Source organism: Paramacrobiotus metropolitanus, unplaced genomic scaffold, assembly GCF_019649055.1.
Source record: "Paramacrobiotus metropolitanus isolate TYO unplaced genomic scaffold, Prichtersi_v1.0 Parri_scaffold0000005, whole genome shotgun sequence".
NCBI classification, from domain to species: domain Eukaryota; kingdom Metazoa; phylum Tardigrada; class Eutardigrada; order Parachela; family Macrobiotidae; genus Paramacrobiotus; species Paramacrobiotus metropolitanus.
This window is the reverse complement of record NW_026570225.1, coordinates 1,402,923-1,427,490: the sequence shown is the minus strand read 5'-3', so window position 1 is coordinate 1,427,490 and position 24,568 is coordinate 1,402,923. Positions and strand designations below refer to the sequence as shown.

Sequence of the window (24,568 nt, the reverse complement as noted above, 5' to 3'; positions counted from 1 at the left end):
TTAAAGTTGATCTACAGACTACAGTTGATTTGGTTGAGTTGTCTAAAAATAAAAATATCTGATTTCATCTGTTTTCGAAACAATTTGTACACCGTTGTTAATATACATTACTATCTGTAGTATTCTGTACATGTACGGTGGATCACAAAACATAAAATTAATAGCCTAAAAGTAATAGTGCTCCACCACATGGTTACTGCAGTTCGCTTATACGGTGCCAACACGTACAGGTGATGCTGAACAAGACCGCCAAAGAATCGGATCACGAAAAGACGGTGCTCCGTCGTTAATTGATCACGACTTGTCCAGTGAGCGAATTACACCGAGTTTAATGGGAGACATGGATTGCCGGCATTTGTGATGTTAAAATTCAATAATCGACCAGGTTGTCAGTTGTCACTGTAGCTGATGGACTTTCTGCTTACATGCAGCAACCAAACGGTCCCTATTAGCGATGCGATGCGATTCGTCCCTATTAGCGATGCGATGGCGCTAAAGCTAAATAATATTATGGAGCGGTTCCATACCTGTCGATCGGACATTCTGTCGTTAGAAAATATACCAGTTTGCGGCAAACTTGAATTCCTTTAGGCCGATATAAGGGAATTCGGTGGCTTCATAGCGACTCACAAAGCTCGGTTCAGAGAAAGCTGATGGAATTAATCTCACAAGTTCGCAGCCGAAGTTATGTATAGAGCAAAGGTCACGGATGAAACGGTTCTAGCGGACTTCAGCATTAATACCAAGCATCCGCCTTCGGAAATACTGCGTGCAGGACATGGTTTGTAAAAAAAAGGCGATGAGTTTTTAGGAAAATTTTGTAGTCCAGCCAAGCCGTTTCAGTTCTGTGTGGATAGGGCGGCTTTGTACCGAGTTGAATAAACTCGGATATTCTGATGTAGTTTTTCTGATGTTCTACAAAGAAAGTCTGAAGGATGCTTCTGTGTCTGATTTCAAACATAAATCATTGTAAATCTCCGGTGAATAACATCAGCCTGTGGTTTTTGATGGCAATATTATGTAGAGTAAAGCTAACGGTGCTCGTTCAACACTGCAGTATTTTGTCTCTGCCACCAACGGCCACAAAGGCACAAACCCCATTTGATATTCACTATCGCCGTGTCGAAAGAGCCCTGCACTGGCGAAGGTCTGCTGGACATTGTCCACTACATGCAAGGCAATCCCGGCCGGACCTCTACAACTGCCGGTCAACAAGGTCCTCCGCAGTTGATGGCTTTGGCAAAGGTGTCGCCCAGCTGAACAAACAATCTGAATGACGTAAATATCACATCATTGGTATGTCGTTATCAGTCCAAGAACGCATCCAGAGACGAGTGGAATTCTACTGGAACAGAACCTTCGGAGCCCTCTTTAGCCATCAGCGGCCTGGACAAATACATCGAGTACCATTTCGAAATTGCTGTAATAGCCGAAGGATTCTACTCTGAATCCGAAGCTAATCCAAAACTACTCGTACATACGCCAGGTCAACCCGCAGATCGCATTAGCTTCCCGCGACCATACACATCCCTAACCAAATGCTTCATGCTGTCAAGCGTTCCGGCGCCGTAAAGTGCAAAGGCAGTCCTAACGCCTACGAAGTCAGCTGTTTGAATTGGCAGTCACATCGTCACATCTAACAATTGTTAAGAAACTTTTCCATGGTTGTTTTGCAAATAACAAGTTTAAGCAAAAAAAAAACGTTTATTCGTTTGCAAAATCACATTCGCGACGTTTTTCCACTGACTTCTCGGATACCAGTAAGATCACCAGAATTAAATTAAAACAAATGAAAAAATAAAACGCAAAAACGGAGATTCACTGGGAATGGATTGGCACCGTACACACTGCACAGCAGATTCAATTTCGGGATTTTCATATTATCCAGATTCTTTGCTGCAGGTTCTGATCAGTCATTCCAATCAATGCGCCACTCGTGTATCCTTAAACAATCATTTGTAGTCAGGAATTGCTGCTTAACCCTGCATTATGACTTTAAAAAAAAGAAATAAAGAGCAACATATTAATACCTTCATTTCGCGTCCCTTTGTTTCTATCGGGAGCAATAACGATGCGACAGCAGCGGCTAACGCCACGCTTCCATAAATGCAAATGGCACCATACACAGAATAATTCAACATCACCTGCGAGTTGAAGGGAGTCACAATGGCCCCGATGCGCGCCTAGGAGTTAACCTTTTTTCAATTGCTTGTTACAGTGCAATTGCTACAGTCGTGACTAACCATGGCACTACACATTCCTAATCCGATAGACCGCATGGAAGTCGGATACACTTCTGGTGTGTACACGTACGCCGTTTGAAAGGCGCCTGATATAAATCCCCGAGCCACGAATAAAAAGAGCGTCATAATTATCCTGCAAGCAAAGCCAGCGTACAAAAACCTATTTTTTGCCTAAACGACTGTTCAAATAATTCGGAAGACGAAAAACCAACAGTTCAACGTAAGCGACAGAATCCTGAAAGTTCGGTCCATAACACTTTCAGTTCCTTTACACAATACTGTCTAGCGTTTGAAAATACGACTACTTAGTAAATCAATGCATAGATATACACATTGTGCTTACCTGGAAGTACAAATGGACAGCAAGAAAACAAAAATTGCATACACCACGAATTCCAATGCCATCGTTCGCTTCCGTCCAAGGAGATCTAAAATAATAATACTGCGAAGTGCACTAGAGCCATGATAAGTTACTAAAGCACACTCACCAATAATTAATGCAGTGATGAAGAGAGCTGAAATGGTAAACAGCATAAACAATCAGAAACATATAGTGGTAAAGCAGCCAGCCTACCAGGAAATTCTGCAACTGTTGTCCACAGAAGATCCCAGTAGTCAGCTGTGGTCAGCATTCGGCATTCCAAATCACAAGCTGGAAGCGGGAGAGCCGCTTCCGTGCCAACATGGCAGGTGTCTCCCACGCCTAGTAGTTCCGTAGTCATCAGGACCACGCCATAATAACTGAACGCGTTACCGAGCCTGTAACAATAAACTACGCTTTCACAGAAACGGAATACTGCCGACTACTAAATGGCGGTATTCTAACTAAAATCAAATAAACACTATATTTACTTCAGTTAGTCTATCAGTGCGGATTTAACTGAAAGCACAGCTGGCACAAAACGCATAATAATCAGGGCGGCGAAGCAACTTATCGTCGTTTGGTTTTACCAGATAGTCCACAATAATAACGTGGTCCTTCGAAAATCCGGTCCAATAAGATCAAGAAATCGTCCCCTGGGTGCTGTATCCTTAGCTTTTCCGGCATCTGTTACAAGTTCCCCGGGCGGCATAGCAACCCCGTTCTCCTTGGCAATGCGCACCAGGATCGCATACGCCTTATCAGTCTGCCCACTGGCCATGTAAAACCGAGCACTTTCGGGCATCCACAGACAAGCAATGTCAAAAATAAGCAGAGGAATTGACGATAAGCCCAATAACCAACGCCATCCCAGCGTCGGCATGATAAATAAAGCTAGCAGTACTTCAAAACACGAACCCAGAGCCCAAAATATCTACAACCATTAAAATTAGGCGTTCAAACAATATATATTCTGTGGAAACGTTCTCATTCTGACGACAAGCCTTGTAATTTTGAAAGATAGTAATATTCATACCTCTGTTAAAACCAAACATTTTGCTCGTTGTTTCGAGGGCAGGAATTCAGAATAAAGTGTCACACTGCCGAAGATAAAATATCGCATTTAAGCATTATCACAGGAGAAAACTGCACCGCCCGTCTTACGATTGCGGTGCTCCGCCGATTCCGATACCGACAAGGCAGCGGAGAAAAAGCAGCCAAAGGAAGTTAGGCGCACCAGCGCTAATTAATCCATAAAAGAAAGTAATGAAAGAACAAAGGAGTAACTCCTGCAAGCAGAAAACATTCATCGTTCGGCCAAGTGAAACGCAGAAACGACTTACTACGCGCCGACCGTAATGATCTGAGACCTTTCCCCAAGCTGCACTGCAGAATCCCAAAACAAGAACGAATTAGACATATGTATATGGAGGCAGTGCAGAACAGAATACCTGGACATCATCATTCCGCAAAACACAACCTACAAAAAAAACGTACAAATTGTTACATTACTCCCACTAGTATTTTCTAGTCACTCTGAAATAAGAAACAAGAACAGGAAACCGAGGAAGGAAACCAAATCAGCTAAAATTTTATCTCGTTGATCTCAACATAAGGCGATAATTTTTTGACCAACTGCGAATAAATTCATACCGCGACGCGAGCGTTCGTATCGGAGCTTCCGTATCAAAATGTCATATCAAACCTCGGAAAGTGCACAGTGTAGTATTATTACAGTTAGCACTTAGCCGTTAGGTAAAATTCACTGCCACCAGGTAAAGTTAACTTTGGCGGCATGTGAACAATGTATTATAACGATAGACTATTACAGATATTTTAGCACTTAATTTCATTAACAAGAAAAAAATCCGGTAGTATTGAGGTTACTCAGCCATAGTTACAGAAAATACTTGTAGAACATGCAAAATCAGGGTATTTATTTTTCTGCTTTCCTCACCGTTGTGACTAGAGCTTGCTGCCATCCGGCTAACTCCCATTCGCACTTCAGAGCCGGCGACAATATGGATAAAATCATCATTTCCATAGCGTCGGCCATCCATGCGAATCCAGCCAGACAGGAAAGCTGACAATATGTAAAATGCGCAATGTACTGTTAGCAATTTGTATCACGTCATACAAAACAAACATTTGCACAATGCGGCCAACTTGCATACTTTCAACTGGAACTTGCCAAATCCAATTTTGTCCACGGCTTGATCAACAGTAAAGGTTGCTGAAAGAAATGCATAAACGTCAGACAGCCGTTTTACCACAAATGCACAATTTCGGCTTCTTATGAAAAATTTAAAAAAATGCCAAAAATACTGCTCATATAAGCAGCTAAAATATATGGGGCAATTATATGAAATTTCATACAATGATTATCTTTTCATGCCGATGAGTAATTAGAATTTAGCCTTATGCCAAAATTACACGTTTCGAACCTGTGCAACTGCTTTTCATGCAACAATAACTGTGAACCCGAATCATATACACATAATATGACTAACCAGGAAAATCACCGACGCTCCCATCGGGCCTCCGCAACGGATCCCCGCTTGCCGTGCTGCTGGCACTGCGCGCGGCGACCACATCCACCCGCGCTGTCCCCGTACCCTCGCTGCTTTCGTCCAGGTTCTCATAGCGTCCGGATGTCGTTGTAAAGGACACCGTTCTGCAATTGGTCCACACCAAAAATTACAAAAAAACTGCAACGGTGCGAAAGAAAACACGGCACGAGCACGTACGGCAGATGGGAATCTCGATGTCGGAGATCTTCCAGATGCGCTTCGCGCAATTTCTGCGCAGTGCTGCCAACAAGGAATAACTTCTCCATGACTCAGGAGCAAGTAGCCACTCAGATTCGAATTACGGGGCAATCATGAATCATCTTGGATCACGCACTACAGTATGACCGAAGTCCAAAAACACAATAATCAAAAAAGCGACACAACTGGTAAAGCATTTCTCTAATCCAGGAAAACGCGATCGTAAATTAGTAACCATTTACAAGGAACTACCGCGCACATCAAAGTGAGCACACATGGGAGTTCTCAATACTTATCAAATGAGCCAGAACTTTACTCGATATTGGTATAAGCAGTAAGGAAACTGAAACCCAAGGGATACAGTTGACAGATCTGCTATGCCATTCTGGACCTGTCATCCTTAGACTTTATGTTGTGATTTTTTCGATCGATTCTTGCATTTTTCACAGGACGCTGGTGACAAACTGTGCGCGTAACGAGACGAACCGTGTGTTTAAGACTTTAGGCGCACACAGCTTCGCAACGCTACCAGGCAAAAATGCCTTCAAAATTTTTCGACATTATTTCTAGCATCTAATGGTAAGAGCACGTTAGAGCTGAAGTTTAGCGTAATTTTTGACATCCTTGTAAAATTGAAATCAACCTTTAGTTTCGGGCTTGTACCATTTTCAGCGGTATTTAGGTTGGACTGCAGTAATTTTTTGTTGGAAACATGGCGGATATTTCGGGGATTGTGGACGCACTCCCTTATGTTGATGCAGGATATGACACTCCAGGAGTCCGCGAAGCGGTATTCGGCCCTTGTTGTTGTTCTGTTTCTGCTAGCACTCATCCCAGTGGGATTGTTGGATTGCTTAATCTCCGTTATCTGGTCGGCTAGGTTACGGCTCTGGTGGAAGAAGAGATGAAGCGGTATCGTCCGACGAAGGACTATCTCCAGAATGTGGTGTCCAACAAATTCGAAGTTTTCCAGGTAGGCACAGTCCGCTTTCAGCGTAATATATATTTAACGAACTCTTTAGTCAGTAGTCACTAGTCACTAATCACATTTTACGGCGATTTTCATGTGCCCAAGTGTACTTGCTTTTCCTGTCATTGTTTTTGCATGAAAATTAAAATTCATCTGTCGCCTGTGTGTATTTGTGAGTGGCATTGTACATATAAGGCTTCGTTTTGGACGTTACATATTGGCGCGTCATACATAGATGTCGTAATGGCTACGAACTTTCTGTTGTGCCTACGAATCGCGAGGTTTTAGATATCTGACATGATTGATAAGTAAATCAGAGCTTTGTTGCAGACGGATCTCATGAAAGCTGAATTTCAGCGAATGGCGGAAAATAAACCGATGGAAAAATTGGACTTCAAAAAGTAAGACGGTCAGTGATACTTTTCCGAATTTTTTATCTCTTATAATCTTATTATTCACCTTATCCACTATCGACAAGTTTTGTATTTTTGAACCAGCTTTATGCCTTATCATGAGGATAGCTCGCTCTCCGTTGATTATGCGGATTATTCCTAATTTTCAGTTTCGTGTTACCAAAAATTCAGTGCATCGTGCTTGATTTTGCTAGATTACCCAAAGGTTGTATTACTACTTTTGGAAGCTGGAACCTTAAATTTTTGAGTTACCGTCACCTGAATATGCATGGTTTTGCTTGTAGATATCAGCAACAACCAAAGCCTGCGATAAACCGCCGGCGAGATCCGACGGCGTGGGAAGAGTGCTTCGATCGCGTTGTGGTACTACACAATCACATGGTCAACAGGTAAGAATTCAAACCGTATTTTGAAAAATAGCTAGTTGAAATCTCAGATAGCTTTTTACGATGTCTAATTCGGGTTGCAGTTGTGATTTTTTAAACGGTACATCTCTGAGTGAGATGGTGTAGCGTGACTTATAATAGGCTTTCGTTATGACGCATACTTAACCACTTTTAATCTTAAAACCAAAACACAAAACATGAATACTTTATTAAAATATTGATTGTTTCTGAATTCTGGGCATTTTGTTTGTGTTATTTTAGGTTGACTAACTTACAGTTGCAAGCAGAATATGGGGCCGAAATCTGGAGGCGATACATCCCCACAGTTGAACGACAGCTGAAGCAAATAGAATCTGAACTGCGTGATACGAGGTGCGAATATTCATTGTCAGTACTCAGTAGCATTATGATGACATTGTTCATGATACAGTAGTATTGTTCTTGATTGATTACTACACAGCACAAAATAAGATTCATTACCAGAACGAAAATGAATAATACATTCGGGCACAGGTAACACACAGCAGTTTTCTTTTGTGTGGCGAAATTGATGCAGTTTCATATACGCCAATTTCGCTCCTCAGGTTAGCAACAGCAGTTGTTTTGCTATATGTACAGTTTTGAAACTGCGTTCTTGTGATGCAGGAACCGCATACAGGAAATCAATTGGGAACGAAAAAACAAACAACTCCAGGCTGGCGAAAAACTGTCTTATCTGGAAACGAGGTATGGGTGTCTGTTGTGAGTCTTGTGCCTATAGGAATTGTGCTGATGACATTCGCGTTCCACTTACAAAGCCGTACTGATTCCATTTCATGTTTTGTTCCAGCTGGGTTAATTTGGTAGCAAAAAATTATGAAATTGAGAAAGTATGCCTGGAACTAGAAGAACGCATTTCTGAATGGGAGCGTTTTCACGAAGCAAAGCGGTTACAGAAAGCTCAGGAGAAGCCCAACGCGCAAGAGTCCGTCCGGCCCAAATCTCTTCCTGCTCCTGTCGATGACAGTGTTGCAACTACCGATGCAGAAGAAATCGGACCTATGCCGGCAACATGACCGGTTCGCCGAAGTTTATTTTTGATTGTTCTTGTGTTAGAATTCTGCTTTCCAGTACGTCTGATTGCAACTAAGCAGTTAACAAGTTTTTTGTATGGTTGATGTGTTGTACTTCGCTGTTTGGCTCTTTTGCACATACATTGTATTGTAAATCTGTAGGAAGGACGCGATTAACTCCGTTGGAGGCGGTTGTTTGATTGACTTTTACTGAATAATCAGCAGGATTATAGTATGCCAGTTGCTACCAGCACAAATTGCTTTCCATTGGCATGGTTTTGGCTTTCACCGTTAGTTTAATGTTTTTGTGTATTCGAAAAATTTTATAAAGTAACGCATCACAGCGGTACTGGTGCTGCATTGTTGCTAGTAGCTACTTTTGTACTACAGTTGCAGTAATGGTGCACGGATTTAATCGCCAATGCAATCTTTTTTGAGTTCACGGCGGAAGTATGCAAGGTGCAGGTGCGAGAACTACGATGGCTATCGATGTCAAGTTAAATACATATACTTGTACACCGCCTGAGACTACAAAACCAGTACTAGAAAACAATATAAGACTAGTATAAAATATAACTCGTGCAAAACACGTAAACTTATGGACGACGCTAGTGAAGTGTTACCAAAAACTCTGAAGCACTTATTAAAATTACTAATAAACTCGAAAAAGCCTAAACAGTAGAATACTTTGACAATAGCGCAAACAAAATTCGTACCGGTAATAACACGATCACTTAATATAACACAGCCCGACATTGGCACTGTGTTGTGCAGCCGGCGATCAAGGTCTAGATTACGTATGCAGTGAGTTGCCCTATCCAAGCCAGCATTTTCGCAAAAACGTGATGGTAAAACATCCAAATACGCCAAGTTTTAACAGTTATGCAATATTGATTGCTTATATTTTTCTCGTCTGGCATCCTGGATTAAAATGTTACATGTTAACGAAGCTGTGCTTGAATTAAAAAATGCCACGAGCGTCTCATTTATCCCGGCTTCCAGACAGGATATTGCTTGCGATTTGTTTGGCAGTTTTTCCGTGTAAGTATAACAAATTATCTCATTACATCCAGTCATTTTTCGCACTAATGATTTTCTTACAATTGATTTATAGAATGTTCGAGTTATAATAGAATTAGTCTGTATGAAGTAGTGGCAGAATGCCTTGTCATTATTATAACATATGTATAACCAACACTGACGTGCTTACCAGCTAATGTGCTGATGTATCCATTTAATCGATTTCAAGTCTCGTACAAGTGTCTGAACGGTACAGATTAATAATTTTTGGATTAATACTACATAAAATGCGTAAGTGTGTAGCCACATATTGGAGCACAACGTTAACTGCGCTAGATAAAACATGTTCAAATGTACTCACTGCGTGGAGTATTTAAAATAAGCAATGAAGCTGTTCTGTGAAATTTATAGCAACTCTGGCAATTAACTGTTTGGTTTGCCATTCAATCAATGGTTCCAATCCGGCATGCGAATCTCCTCATATGACCAGCAATCCAACTTTAGTCCAAAACAACTGTCGTTCCCTGATAGGCTCAGCAGATTCCCGATTTCCCTTGATGGCCGTGGCTTGTGTGACATCGCTGGGAGAATTCAGTAGGTGCTGCTACGACTATCACAACCAGTTTTTTAGCACCTAAATTGGTGTTGTGCATTTCATTTTAGCACGTACAAGCAGGTGTTGTGCATTTCATACATATTGTGCAAGTGCAACTACATACTACGTATGCAGACTACAGAGTATAATTATGTATATATATATATATATATATATATATATATATATATATATATATATATATATATATATATATAATGTACTTCTACTCCAATTTCGGTATTAGCAAGGAACATTCATAGTTGCGCTCTGGTTTACAGAAAATCAATCCGGCACATCGTACATCGTCTCCAGATATTGTACAGCAATAATTCCTCCCCAGTTCCAGGCGAAAAACATTGTCTGTGGACAACTGAAACCGTATGACATTAACCTCGATACTGTTGCCTCTACCGTTTTCGGCTGCAGCGATCTGTGCACTGACCACGCCTGCAATGCGGCGACGATTTTCAAACTGGCCTTGCGCATGAAAGAAAAATACGGATATTTTCTTGAAGACGAACGGGATGAGAAGCCACATTTCCCGAATATCTTCAAAAACGCACACAAATTCCTTCTGAGACTTGAACAGCGGAAATCGAAATTAGCAGCCAAAGGGCCAGCTGGCAGCGTCGCTAGATCCAACGACAGTAATGTCGCTGATCCTCATAATATAAGTACCACGTCAAACCCGGATCCCGTTTCGCAGTCGCCTAATTATACTGCAACAGTTGACATTGACACAGCTCCGAGTAACAGTTCCGCCGCACTTACGAACGTTACTGTTGCGGCAGATGCAGCTCAGAGGAGTCTGGAATCGTCGACGGCCACCAGTGCAGTTGTGGATGGTCATTCTTATGCGTTCGTGATGGCAAACGAAACCGATACTGGTGATGTACGTAGTAATATCAGAACAACTGTCACTGCGGAACCTGTTCTTCCTTCTGAGTCTGAACCACCGGTCATGCGGTAAATCTGCTCTATCCAAAACGTTTTTAAGCCTTTTGTCAATGATACAGTATTTAAAGTACTTCTATACCATTGATGCGATGGCGGTTACAATAATTCGTTTGCCTGCATATAATTTATGAACAATACCCGTATATATACTGATACGATTTCACAATGTCGGTTACTGACTGTAATGGCTATTCCAAACCCCCAGTGTTTGTATTGAACTGGGTGGATAAACATATTTTAACAGAATGTCTCTGTAGCGGATCTTGCTCAGATCGCAGCGCAATGCCGTTTATGCCGTTTATCTGGAGTAGATTCTACGTAGAATGCACTCCAGATAAACGGCATTGATACTTTGTTGATGGTATTACCGTATTGACATGGTCGAACCTTTACTGCTGACCTCCAAGCAAATCTTCATATCACGTACGCCGTAGTTGAAATATTAAGTATGACATCAGTATCGCATTTTGCACAGAAAATAATGGTACACACACAGAAAAACAAATTCAATTATATTGCAAAATGTTTAGATAACTCACACAAGGGGCACAAAAAGCGTGTACAATCCCGTAGAAGATAAACCGGAGAAGTGCAATATATTAATGCCAATCGACATTCTGCACTATCATCATAATAAAGTACCGTATCATCGTACTGATAAAATATGAACCCGCATCAAACCTACCTAGATTAATTGTTTGCAAGTTTGTGATAGCAAAATTAATTCGACTACTATCCGCGTAATAGCAAGCTAGCGTGCACTGGTTTTATATCTGTACATGTAGCTAGCTAGCGATCTGACCTTTCGCGGTTTAGGGAATACTAAGCGCATGCGAACCATCCTTTTCTCAACGATCATCATAATGGCTGGGCGTTCTTTCAAAATTCGCCAATTAGCAGGTAAATAAAGCAGAAAGCATTCGTAATAATGGCAAATACATGAATAATGATAGATGATATGAACTGTATTCATAATCTACTAGCCTGCTTTGATACCACAGAGGTCAATCTGTGCAGTGCAAGCATGCTCCATTGCATTTTCCGACTATCATAATAACGATAAAACGGTGTTCCACGACAAAAAATTTGCTCTTAAACTACAGTTTGTTCGACCGTTTGTTACGTCGAGAATTTACATCTGAAGCCTGTGTTTTCTACTTAAACGCACATGTTTAGTTTGTTGCACATGTTTAGCTGTCTTATTTATTCTGTCTGCACTGGCGGAAGTGACTTCTGCTGCTGTTAATCCTCGACTAATTCCACCCCTGGCAAGAAGAAAATCCTTGCCTCTGCCGGCAATAAAGAGCAATTCCTCCAACCCCGTGGTCAGCATGCAGGTTAAACGCTTCTACAGCAGCAAGAACTGCGACCCCGGATTGCCTTTTGGATATGCAAAGTGTGATCCTCTCTTTGATATCACGTATTCGTGGACGGATCCTAATGGAGTTGTGCAGTAAGTCTAGCGCAATCTTTGAGTTTGATCGTAGCGGTGTTTACAACTGCACAATGCACGTAAGTTACTTTTTCAAAAAGAGTTTCAAATATTATGTACCTACGAGTAGTTCCCGTAACACGCACAGTGACGTCGTATAGGTCAAGCCGAGGCTATTACGACGGCGGTGAGGACGTAAACCAGATTGTGTTTCCTCCGCAAGTGGGCCATTCGGCGCTGGCAGTGAAGGGATCTTTGGCACGAGTGCATATCGTCGCCACGGATGAAGATGTCAACTTCCACGATTCCATTGGCACCTTCGACTTCACCTACTCTGTTCCGTATCAGCCGACTGTGCCGCAGGTGATAACCGCCCACGACTCTACTGCTGAAATGGTGGTAGAATTTAGTGTTCGCTTTTAATTGCACAACTACCGACTATATTCTTACTCAAGTAAAAGATGACTTCTTTTAAATGCTCATTACATACAGAAACAATACCGCGTAGTACATGCATCGACAATTATACTGTACGACATATATATGCGGACCACATTTAAAAAGGCTTGTGCGAATGCTGTGCCAGTAATAAGTACCTTCGTTTTCTGTTATCACAATAACCGATGGGATTCCAAAACAATAAAACACGATCCTGGCGCTGCGCCATACAGTAAAACATTTGGCGATTAAACGCATTTAACGCAATCATCTGTCGTTTACGACACATTTGTTACTTTTTATGTAGGTTAATTACAAAATAGTTACACGACAAAGACTATTAATTTATTTTAAAAGCTCGGCTGTGAGCACTGCTTTGATAAACCAATGAAATTCTCGTTACTCGTAGTTTTTAATGCACGCTTGCCAGAAACATAAAACTAAGCGGTACAGATTATAATTGGCCATTCGAAGTGATTACTTCATAAAAAATTAAACAAAAAAAATTCTTCTTTTCAAAATTAAACAAAAAAATTTTCCAATAGCCTAAACACCCAAAGGTTTTCACCTTAGGGTTAAAGTCTCCTTTAATGGAGTTTGGCTACTGTAGTTGCTATAATAATATAATAATAATAATAATACTTATAATATCTGTATTATTGACGCTCGAGTTCACGCTCGAGCATTACTACTATTAGACTCTAACTTCACGCCGGTTTTACAGTAGAAAGTATTGTAGTTCTATAGAAAAAACGTTCCGAAGATCTATGCTGACAGCTTCCAGACAAAACAAAGTCTTATCTACTCTGTATGTGCAATGCAATACTACCCGTAGAATCGTGTTCATGAAACGTATGGATATCGGACACCATATCGTTTGAATCTGCCAGCTCTATCTATCAAGAGCACCGATAACGTCCATACTATGTACAAAGCCCTGTGCCGCTTCCGTCGCCGGAAATTTGCCGCTTTGCGTTTTTGCATCGGCGTCCATTTAGTTTTGGCGTGCTTATTATTTTTTATTTAATCTGATTAACGTCTATACTGACTGCGTAGTGCGCACAATAATAGCTAGTCTAAAGCCGTCACTTTGCCACAGTCCAGCGTGCGTTTTCCACGAACTTGTCAAGTTCTGCAGCTGTCAGACGTGATTTGCATTTGCGACCGTCTGTACCTACAAGTAGCAACAAAATCCCTTATCGTTTGACTTTTTGAATTATTAATCTAGCACACCGATGTTTGGTTGTTCGATTAATGTTATGAACTGAAACTATGGGCTCATTTCGCATATTGCACAAATTTATCAAAAGACGTCGGCAAGTCATGCGTGCCGGGAGTGCCGGCATCGCGCGAAAAGCCTCGCACATTGTGCGACCGTCGACTGTCGGCGGAGGATCCCTGCGTTCTGTCGCCGAGAACCAGGGTCGCCTCATTCGGCTGTTCCGCCTATTGCAGCGCCAGAAAGCTTATTCGCTCAAAGTTAGTCTGGACGGAATTCTGGGACTGGCTATCGTCTCCTGTGCGCTGGGAGTAGCAACACTGATAACGGAAGCTATAAGTATGTCCTTAATGTTCAAATACGTAATACCGTATGCAATTTATTGCTTTTACGGAATACTTACCGGACCTTCTCATGTTCAGGCTCGTCCATCTTTCTGGTGAGACTCGGCTTGTACTTTCATAGATAGTACCAACGGTAATTTAACAAATTGCGTTTAACAAATTGTCTTCAGTTAGCGGTAATGGTACTTGCACAATTGTACTATAATTACTGTACTTCCAAGCGTATAGAGGAACAGTCTGTACGAAAACTGAAACAATTTATCCGAGCGGCTCGACTAGGTTCAGTAAGTTTTGTTAATATAATAGATTTTTTTAACCATAAGCTTTATTTATTTTACCTACCTATTTAACCTTTAATGTAATGCTAATGCTGTCGGAAACGCCGGTACTACCATTGGCATTCCATCAAACAAGTGCGAAAACTTTTTGGCCAATTAAATTTTTTCAATAAAGGAATTTCTGATAGTCCTAAAATTCTGTCAACCCTTTGTTGAAATAATTTTATAATACAGTTATCTGTACATTACAAGATTTAAGCGAATTTAGCTCAAGCTGGAATCAAAAGGTTGCTGTTATCAGTTACATTATTAATACTCAAACACTTAATTGCCTACTGAGTCTACTGTGTTGAGTGTATTCTATATTATATTGGTAGTGAAGTTGAAACATCCCATCGCCAGTGCTGCGCTGCTCAGCATCGAATCCCCGGGACTTTTCGTGGCCTGCCTCTCCCTACTGAACGGTGCCACAGGAGCTGTGATATGGAAGGTCAGCCGGCAGGAGCACCGACCGACCTTAACCAAACTCCACAAATCCTTGCACAACCTCAACTTGGCCTGTTCCTTCGGCCTCTTCGCTCTGTCGCTCATCGCGGTGGGCATCTACGCCACACTGCGGGACTGGCAGCATAAACTACTACCGATGATACACCTCCAACAGCAAATGGTAAAGGTCATCGGACAGGACGAACTGTCGTGGCCGGAAGGCGTACTGGAGGAGATCTACATATTAAAGATGGTCGGGATGAACTGTCATTTGTTAATCTTCATCACCTCGGCTATGTCGTCTGTATTCTGTGCGGTGAATTTGTTTGTTGGTGGTCTACCGAACTATGGAGCCTGCGCTGATGCCATCAGTGTGGCTTATAAAAGGTTCAAGGTTGGCTGACTTTGATCTGCTTTTCTGTTTATAGTGGGTTAGGATCTGATTTGTACATAGCGCAACTGTTCAGCTTTTCTAATGAAATTTCTTAAGTCTTTCTGGTCCATCTGAATGTGAAAACGGAAAAATGGTGGATCTGAAATCGAGGTTGTTGGCAGTCACTTGACACTGGCATAGAGAAACCAAGATAAATGTAGAGACATTAGATTTTCCGTTTTAACACGCGTGAGCAATATTCCCTCGTATATGTCAGCGGTAACTTTATTTTTAAATATTCTAACGAGTGAAATAAATAAGTACAAAGTATACAAACATTAACTCTCGCCAAACATTCGAGCAATCACACTAATGTGCGCACAAAACAGTTATGCTCTGAAGACCAGCTCTGTACAATAAATAAGCGATTCAAAGATCTGAAATCTACTCTAACCGATTGAGCAACCTCCAATCTAAAGAGCAACTAGATCAAAAGAAGCACAATAAATACAAGCGAGATTTTCAACGCCAAAAATGTGAAAGCACGCGTAATCAAAAGGTACAAAAAGCCAGTGCAAATGATTTTTATAAACAAGCGCCACGAGCATCTAAACATCTGCGCTACACACGCACACACATACAAACGATGATCACCACTGATTGCCAAATCCAAACTCTTCCGTAAACACGACTTCACGTGACGATATCCGCATAATTGAGATATTGTGCTGCCTTCCGGGGTACAAGTGCACGCAGTGCCGCGCAGCCATCACCACTGATTATGCACTGCCTAACCGTCAGCCGACATCGGTGTTGTAATGTCGCGGTCTGCATGGGTGCTGCGAAGAAGTTCATCTCGCCGCTTTGACACCTACAAACCGGAAACGAGAAGTCTGATCAAAATTCTAACAATTATCTTAATACACTATCCATTTCTATATTTTACGTAGTAAGCAATTTCATTAACTTACCCAACAGCTAACAAAAATCCATTGTGCGAAAAGTGGACCGCTCGCGCATCACGCAGAGCAGCCTTTTGAATAGGATTAGTGCCGTGGAAAATATTCCACACCCGAATATAACCGTCGCGGCAGACAGAGGCAATATGCATTCCATCTGGACAAACAGTCACCCCCCGTACTTCATGCCCATTTACTCCACCGGCGAAAATTGGTCGTGGTGGAGGAAACATGTGCCCGTAGACCGTACGCTTGGCGCCCGTCTGAACATCCCAACAAATGACTGTTGTATCCCAACTCGACGTAAATAACAACGCACCATCCGGTGAAAAGCAACAGCCTGTGACGTCGTTTAGGTGGCCATTTTCCAAACGACGTTCCAAAGTGCCAGTTCGTGCATTCCATAACAGTGCCTATGGAAATTGGAAGATGTTTTTCCAAAGTAGCACTGAAACACATCCGCCTCTTACTGCATTTAGGAATTACAAAAGATATCTTTAAAACCTTCTCAGCTGCATTATTTATTAAAAATGACCCAAAAAAGTTCTAATTATAAAAAAACAGAAAAACCTCCTGAAATCACATGCAAAAAGCAGACACACACCAAATGTCTACCTCTTAAGCAAAAACACATACCATTTTAAGAACTCCCACACTTGCAATGCGCTGACCAACAGGAGACCAGGCAATGGCGTTCACTTGTTTTGAATGTTCGCAGTGCAGCGTCTTAAACATGTTTCCGTCGTCTGTCAAATCCCACAATTTGACGCTGCTGTCTTTGGAGGCAGACGCAAGCACTAAGCTGAAAATGCAAAAAAACTGTAGCATTCATTACCCGCCACTTTTACAATATAATTCCCACCTTCCGTCTGGCGAAAAACTCAACCCTGTGATCGCCGCTTTGTGATCTTGAAGGAGAAGAATAATACGCCCTAAACAAAGCAGAAAACTCGTTTTAGTTGTGAACGGTAAGCTAACAAATAAGTGAATGCTAAAGCTCAGCCATTGCCCGATACCAAGCTGATATTATAACACACTAATACGTCAGAAAAACAAAAAGCGCGTATAAAGCCATTCAAATTTACCGCATTCCAAGTCCCACAACTTGATTTCTCCATTGCTCAGGCCAGCGGCAAGCACAATTTTCCCTTTGGGAAAATTATGCACTATTTTGTAATGGACCTGATCCGAATGCCATTTGATATCAGATGATCGACACCCAAATTCAAGCGCAGTCACACCAACGGTGCAATCAAGGCACTTTTTGTTCCACTCCGCTTTCTCGCCAATTTTCCGTTTCTTTAGTTCATCAAATGAACAGCCTGCCCTATTAAACAACATGCATTTACAGTATAATGCATCGCACTGTTATTGTTATTTTGGATGATGCACTGAGCGGTGTCTATCGTCTTTAATACTGAATATAGCGTTTCAAACATAAAATAAGAGAAGCTCTATTAATGCATGACGATTCGCTACAAACTAAACCATTAGTGGAAGATATTACGAGCAACGTTCAAAAGCTAACTGACTCTTCAAAACCTGAACGAATGGTTCAAACGTAAAATAATAGGTTTAACGAATATCCAGCGCGTTTTGTAATTATGAACCGTATTATGCACATTTGGCTGTAAAGAAAGGCATGAAGGGGTAACAGAAAAAGGAAAGCACGTAGCAAAGCTTTCAGTGCCATCCATTCAAACACGTCTGCAGCGAAGCGCTTCCGTGAAAGATTTCAAGCGCCGCCGAGGCAAACAACAACAAATCCATAAGAAGGAAATTTATGATCACGCATATGATAAAATTGATCATTAATCAACCATTCTGACGTGCGTGATTACGGTCCACGAGTGGAACTGGGTGCAGGATTCAAAACAACAGATAAACTCTTGCCAAGTTATTTATTACCTAATAGGTTAATACGCGTTTCGGATTTCCTTTAGCTCAAAAACAACCGCTCCTTGGCCGTTTTTTCAAAATAAAACAAAGATAAAAACAAGAGACATGCAACCACAACTATACTTTAACGAAAGCAAACTGTTAATTCGATACACTGGCATGTATCAACACACCCACGGAGCGTACCAAATAACAATGAGCTCACCATCAGTAATTTTCATAATTAAAATTTTATAGCATTCAAGCATTTATGCACAGCCAAAAACTGGTCTGCTACCCGTAGATCTCTACCGGCTGCAACAGCTATCGTACCAACGCATCCAGCTGACACAGGTTTGAAATTTCGACGGATATGAACAACTGCTTAATTAATTTATTTACAAGTTAGCTCACAATCCTCACAATCATATCCCTGTTGTCAGTCCGTAAAGTTAAACATAACAGATTTTTCCGCTATAAAAGGTACTCTTACATAAATTAGCAGATTTAAGTGCCCATATTTTTTATATGAAGCCTACATCAATTTCTGATTGCGATCCTGCAACGCAATTTCCTTCTTCGCAGGTAAAAATTCCGCTAAACTAGTAATACTAACACAATCAAAAAGTGCGAAATCACACTAGTGAACTGATTTACACGTACTACGCACGGATTTCGTAAGAGCAAAATACACGAGATAGATCGAAGTTGACGCTAAAATGCACTATGAGCTTATATGACGGCAAGCCTTCAGATATTACGATGCACTTTCTAGAAATATATTATTACCGAGACTAGTAGCATTCAGCAACTACTTTCGGCCAAGTGGTCACTTTACTTACTTGTCCGACTGCGTTTGTACAACGAAGACCATTCGGGTGCCGAGTGACCACGCAAACCATTTGCCGTCCGGGGCAAGTGCACATGTGACGAGCTGCAGCAAAGTTGAACTTATTTCAAAACGAAAACTGGCAGAATCAACAAACACAATTAATTTTAAAGTAACACCCATCAAATGAGTTAAATCTCACCTCATCTCCATGCTTTCGTGGGCAATCGAACTCTTCATCTGTTCCCAGACGTTGTATTGGTGGAAGCAGTCCTGATTTGAACAACAGAAATACGGATTCATCGAAATGTTTTACGACACAACCGAAATATCACAGTAAAACTTTACTATCAGAAATGCGATGAAATGATGCATAATTACGTAATGACACCAAAAGGATCTCTCTACTTTGCTACTCTATTCCGCACCTGCAACGACAGGCTTGCGAGGTAACAGCTTACGCACAGATTTTAAAAAAAAGATCTGACAATTATTTTTGAAAAATTCGCAAGTTAACAAGTATTCCCGAATATCTGCATAAGTCGTTTCAAAGCGAAAACAAGAATCAGCTAATGGCTGATAAGTGCACGCCGCACGGATAGCTTAGAGAGTTTGGTGCATTCTGTACTTGGAAGCTGCAATATTATAAACGTGGTCCTGTAATCTTTGTACGATAAACTGAATTCCATTACATAAATCTTTTGAATCGACTTGAATGCTTTTTTATAATCAACACAGTTATCGAACAGAGCATTTCGTTATCAAAGTTCGGAACGCAAATTACACCAAAGCACCCGAAAAACTGCAACATAAACAAAAATAAAAGCATACCAGTAAATTCCTCGACACCTTCTGCAAAACTCGCCATAAAAACAAACGAATGCGAAGAACTCCAAATTCCAAGGTCAATATGCCGAAACAAATTAAGTGCAAATGTCTGAAAATGGACCACACCGAAACGGTTGATATCCGTAGAAAACCCGACAAATAAGCAGTGGCATACAAAAGCAGTTGGCGTAGAAAACGTTTTCACAAGAAGGAAAAAGGTCGATAAGACGATGGCTGATGCAATACTGTTGTGTGTAAAGTTCGTCAATTTGCGTCCAAAACAAAATCACATGCCAGTAAAGCAAAAGGCCTGGAGAGTGTGACGCACTTACTGGTTAATTAATGAAGAAGCTTTCTGAAACTTAACTAAGGTAAGTTTTTCTCACGACTGGAGCGTAAATGTCGTAAAAATTGTCTAGGCAAAAGTCAAAACATCAAAAATGTGGATGTAAGTTGCAACCTGACTGTCAGTTGCCTACACCGATTCAACACCTTCCTAGAATCGCAAATGTTAAGTAAATAAAAATGCAACTGTCATGATTGGACCATTTGGGAGGTGGGGGGCAGGTCCAAGCGGCATTACGTTTTCATTGCGCTTATTAAAAAGGCGGTTAAAATCAGCTAGCCGGCTGTGCTTATGCTTTACGATTCGGCAATAATATTTTCATTTATATTTTTTGGAAAGATTTTATCTCTCCCTGAAATGACTGAAGGATAGCTTTAAAAAAATGGTATCACGTTAAATGAGTATGACGCACTGCATCTAAATAATGTTTGTTGGATGGTGGGGCATTCCGGAATTCACGATCCTACATTTTATGAATTACTTTACTTGCACAGTTCAAAACTTCAGAATGGAGTCCACAACTTAACCTACAATAGTTCTTCAGAATACGTACATTATACTATAAGCTTTAATACTGGTTAGTGTTTAAATCTTAAAGTACAGTACTTTAAGTACGTACTAAAGTACTGTAGGTAGTAGTAGGTACAGTGCAATCACTGCCGGATGAGCAATATTATTATAAACTCCATAAGTGGATGTGGAGTACATGTAGTGTGCACTGTGCACTGTGTAATTTAGTTTAGTATCTTTTTTGAACTACGGCTGCTTTTATTCGCGTTATGAGCAATAAAATTTTTGACGCTTCTACATAAATCGTGAGAAACTCAAAACACAAGCGAGTTACACAACATCTGCAAACACAGGCGGGCGAATAATAGAAAAGATTCCGTCTAAATTCGCCGCCGGTGGTGCTGTTCCCATTATAGATGCTGCGTTTCCTCGCTGAATTTATACGCTGATCCGTTGAAGCAAAAACTACAGTGCTGAGTGCTCGCGGTTCGCCTGATTGCTGCTGGATCATCTTTCCTAGCACGTTAAGCAGCTGGGTGGTTTCTGGTCCGAATGTTCCGTAGGTCTCGAAGGCCAGAGGCGAGAACCAGTAATCCTGGCCATTCCTGGGTGATGTTGCGGTACTTCTCTGTCTTGCTCCGCTCGGCTAGCTTTCTGCTGCAGCTCCGGCTCGAGTGGATGTGGCTGCATTGTGCGACAGGGCCATGGTGCTGCGGCAGGTTACAGTCCCATGCCAGCGCCTTTCCTTTTCCCAGTTTAGCATCTGTAGTTTATTCACTGAGATTGTAATTTGAGCAGACAAACCCTCGAGGCACTTGCAATCCACAAGTATGGTCATTACCACAAAATTAAACCAATGCAGTACGTAATTACAAGAGTTTTTTAGAATCAAGAGCAGATAGAAAATTTTTAATGGAACCACGGCCAAAAAATTGTGTAGTGAACAGTGACACACATTTTGTGTAGTACTCTGTTAAAACAAGAGATAGAGCGAGTTGTCCTAGTGCGCAACATTAAAACCATTCAAAACCATTTAAAAAATCGAAGGGGACCTTTGAAAAATAAAACTTATTTTGTAGGATTTCTGGCAGATCTCACAGGGAAAACATGCGCCGGCTTCGCGTTTATACGCGAAGTCTAATACTAGGGCCACACTTCAAGTGCGATGCAAATTTCATCGAACTTTTTCCCTTCGCACAGTTCGAAGCTTTTCTTCGCAACAAAAAGTGCGAGAGGTGCGAACCGAAGAAAAAGTTTGAACAAAATTTGCTTAGAACGTGAGCACTCACACTTCATCGAACTTCTAAAAGAATTTTGATTAGCTCCCACTTGAGAAGACCAAGAGCGCAAAATTAACGGGATTAAGGTCGAGAACTACAGCATTTTACAGTCAATTTATAACCGGCCAAAATCTTGAATATAATCAGGATGCGCCCAAACATTCTGCCTAAGAAACGTTTGTTGTTGACCATTCTGCTGTCTGGCGTTTTGATCTCGCGCCATTTCGCCAAAAAATCTTCACGAAAATTTCATGTGCGAGACATTTATATTAATCGGATCATAAATGGAGAGTTTGCCATATTTATGAAAGATCTGCGTCAAACGATCCTCACAATCAGCGGCATTTTCGTGCACCCGGATGAAACCGTATTATGGTTTTGGCAAGCATGACCTTTTATTGTTGATGCTACGTAATAACCATTTGCACAAATACAATTAATATGCTTTTTGTCTGTATTAGAAATAATCACAGTCATATCCGGTTGCTCGGTATTGGTCAATTCCTTCGCACTTGTGCGAAGGAGGAAGAAAATCCCCTCCCACCAAAAACGGTGCGAAGACGCTCTTCGCACTCGTTTTAAGAAAAAAGTGCGAAAGGCGCTCATACTTTTTGTTCGATGCGAAGGATCCCTTAGAACATTTTGCGTTCACACTTATTAGCAGTTTTCGTCTTCGCACTGTGCGAAGGCCTTCGCACTTGAAGTGTGGCCCTAGCATAACCCTTCTCGCAGTTCTATCTTGCGTTTTGTCCTTAAATGTTCGCTAGACTGAAAGAATTCACTAGTTTTTATAAAAATTCCAGCAGTTTTCGCAGTAATCACGCTCTCTGGTCTTGCCCTTCATGCGAAAATGGACAGTGTACACGGGATGTAATTTTTAACAGTTGGTTTGTAACGTTGTACTACGCTTGCACTCTAAGATAGCACTGCAGTATGGCGGGCCGTTTGGGTCAGATTAAAACATCAAATGCACGAACCACAAACATCAAAACTTAAGTGATCAATTTCTAAAACATCAAGTGCAAAAACATCAAATCAATGGTGATCAATTTCAAGAACATCAAATTCACGAAGCACCAAATCATCGATGATCAATTTCCAAAACATGAAATACTAGTACTATTTTTTGAACTTAGAAAATTGTTGGGGTTTGAAGGATTCCAATTAAACCCTTTTAGTTACAGTGCATCTTCGTGGAATTTCATATTTAAGCTGGGATTTAGTTTTAATTTTTTTAACGTTTGTGTGTTTGGTCAGAAAGAGGAAACCTGGTGGCCGTTGGTACAAATCGTGGACAAATACAGACGTGGGATGCAAAAGAACTTCCCTTGTGAGCAGCCATACAGCTCCCGTTGGTTCTTTTTTTCTCTGCCGCTCGTCGATTTTTTAACCAAATTTGGATTTTGTTCTCTCCGTCTCTAACAGCTTCGCCAATAAGCTCCCCAATACGCTGGACATCCGGGTAATCAAGTTTGCGCTTGCGCTGATAAAAAGTTTCCATAATATGTTTCTGATTGCGGCTGATATGCTAAAGGTCTGATTTTCGGCGAATAATATAATACTGCCGCTGCTCCTTGGTGCCATCCATTTTTTTCATTTACCAAACTAAAAAAATGCCAACAGACCTAAAAAATGCCAGAAAACCAAATTTTGCCCAGAAAGTCCCAAAAAAACACGTGTTTACAAAAATTCACAAAAACTGAAACGCAAAGCACTCAGCGTTATATATGGCGTACCAAGTGGGCCAGAGTTTATCCAGACAAATGCTAACGACAAATGCTTTTTCAACATTAAACAAATGCTACTGACAAATGCTTTTCCCTACCAGACAAATGCTTTTAGAAAAAACTTTAACAGACAAATGCTACTAACAAATGTTTTTTTCACTATCAAACAAATGGTTTCAGACCAATCCCACCAAACTACAGTGATGTCCAATAAATTCCCTGTAACTGGAAGAGTGGAATTGGAATTTTCAAATGTGAAATAGTTTCGAAGTCCGCAATCAGATTTGCGGTGGTAGTGTAAAGCATTTGTCAGTAGCATTTGTTTGATAGTAAAAAAACATTTGTCAGTAGCATTTGTCTGTTAAAGTTTTTTCTAAAAGCATTTGTTTGATAGCGAAAAAAACGTTTGTCAGTAGCATTTGTCTGTTAAAGTTTTTTTCTAAAAGCATTTGTCTGGTAGTGAAAAGCATTTGTCAGTAGCATTTGTTTAATGTTGAAAAAGCATTTGTCATTAGCATTTGTCTGGATAAACTCTGGCCCGTTTGGTACGCCATAGTTATAGTGAGTGCTGAATCTGAATGACTCAGCATTATGGTGAGTTGAACGTATTGAACTCGACACGTAATCTCTAGTCGTTCTTTCGGTGCACGCGAAATCGATCATCGTGTAATTGATGTTTGTGTTTGTGTTATTGATGTTTTAGAAATTGATCACCAAAGATTTGATGTTTTTGTAACTGATGTTTTAGAAATTGATCGCTAAAGTTTTGATGTTTGTGGTTCATGAAATTGATGTTTCAGAAATTGATCACTGAAGTTTTGATGTTTGTGTTTCATGAAATTGATGTTTCAGAAATTGATCACCAGAGATTTG

General features: G+C 40.9%; 6 protein-coding genes across 7 annotated transcripts; 4 read left to right on the top strand and 2 right to left on the bottom strand.

The window, feature by feature from the left end:
- Positions 1 to 1,691: 1,691 nt before the first annotated feature.
- LOC129581096 (synaptic vesicle 2-related protein-like) lies at positions 1,692 to 5,812 on the bottom strand. The gene is made up of 15 exons (XM_055471984.1): positions 5,352 to 5,812; positions 5,115 to 5,278; positions 4,779 to 4,837; positions 4,562 to 4,687; positions 4,056 to 4,084; positions 3,948 to 3,990; positions 3,769 to 3,893; positions 3,641 to 3,704; positions 3,195 to 3,538; positions 2,818 to 3,002; positions 2,732 to 2,758; positions 2,587 to 2,671; positions 2,244 to 2,376; positions 2,031 to 2,183; positions 1,692 to 1,943 (listed from the first exon to the last, which is right to left on the bottom strand). Exons 1-15 carry the CDS (start codon positions 5,438 to 5,440, stop codon positions 1,923 to 1,925), a joined length of 1,647 nt encoding a protein of 548 aa, XP_055327959.1. The 5' UTR covers positions 5,441 to 5,812; the 3' UTR covers positions 1,692 to 1,922.
- A 149-nt stretch (positions 5,813 to 5,961) lies between these two features.
- On the top strand, positions 5,962 to 8,536 carry LOC129581253 (pre-mRNA-splicing factor SPF27-like). The gene is made up of 7 exons (XM_055472222.1): positions 5,962 to 6,162; positions 6,253 to 6,345; positions 6,673 to 6,743; positions 7,040 to 7,144; positions 7,403 to 7,513; positions 7,787 to 7,867; positions 7,971 to 8,536. Exons 1-7 carry the CDS (start codon positions 6,085 to 6,087, stop codon positions 8,194 to 8,196), a joined length of 765 nt encoding a protein of 254 aa, XP_055328197.1. The 5' UTR covers positions 5,962 to 6,084; the 3' UTR covers positions 8,197 to 8,536.
- A 485-nt stretch (positions 8,537 to 9,021) lies between these two features.
- On the top strand, positions 9,022 to 11,072 carry LOC129581100 (uncharacterized). The gene is made up of 3 exons (XM_055471988.1): positions 9,022 to 9,234; positions 9,625 to 9,807; positions 10,090 to 11,072. The coding sequence occupies exons 1-3, from the start codon at positions 9,162 to 9,164 to the stop codon at positions 10,779 to 10,781; spliced, it is 948 nt and encodes a 315-aa protein (XP_055327963.1). The 5' UTR covers positions 9,022 to 9,161; the 3' UTR covers positions 10,782 to 11,072.
- Positions 11,073 to 11,467: 395 nt separating this feature from the next.
- On the top strand, positions 11,468 to 12,876 carry LOC129581101 (uncharacterized). Its single transcript, XM_055471989.1, has 3 exons — positions 11,468 to 11,668; positions 11,963 to 12,221; positions 12,362 to 12,876. The coding sequence occupies exons 1-3, from the start codon at positions 11,599 to 11,601 to the stop codon at positions 12,621 to 12,623; spliced, it is 591 nt and encodes a 196-aa protein (XP_055327964.1). The 5' UTR covers positions 11,468 to 11,598; the 3' UTR covers positions 12,624 to 12,876.
- A 712-nt stretch (positions 12,877 to 13,588) lies between these two features.
- LOC129581387 (uncharacterized) lies at positions 13,589 to 15,497 on the top strand. Its single transcript, XM_055472407.1, has 2 exons — positions 13,589 to 14,196; positions 14,857 to 15,497. Exons 1-2 carry the CDS (start codon positions 13,911 to 13,913, stop codon positions 15,366 to 15,368), a joined length of 798 nt encoding a protein of 265 aa, XP_055328382.1. The 5' UTR covers positions 13,589 to 13,910; the 3' UTR covers positions 15,369 to 15,497.
- Positions 15,498 to 15,607: 110 nt separating this feature from the next.
- On the bottom strand, positions 15,608 to 20,303 carry LOC129581009 (WD repeat and SOCS box-containing protein 1-like). Of its 2 annotated transcripts, XM_055471822.1 has the most exons (9): positions 20,165 to 20,303; positions 19,836 to 19,941; positions 19,207 to 19,277; positions 19,018 to 19,109; positions 17,383 to 17,624; positions 17,160 to 17,229; positions 16,934 to 17,099; positions 16,310 to 16,710; positions 15,608 to 16,209 (listed from the first exon to the last, which is right to left on the bottom strand). In XM_055471822.1, the coding sequence occupies exons 2-9, from the start codon at positions 19,870 to 19,872 to the stop codon at positions 16,032 to 16,034; spliced, it is 1,257 nt and encodes a 418-aa protein (XP_055327797.1). In that variant the 5' UTR covers positions 19,873 to 19,941; positions 20,165 to 20,303; the 3' UTR covers positions 15,608 to 16,031. The 2 variants fall into 2 exon arrangements, with proteins under 2 accessions (XP_055327797.1, XP_055327796.1); XM_055471821.1 differs by having other exon boundaries at positions 19,836 to 20,301.
- Between the last annotated feature and the right edge of the window lie 4,265 nt (positions 20,304 to 24,568).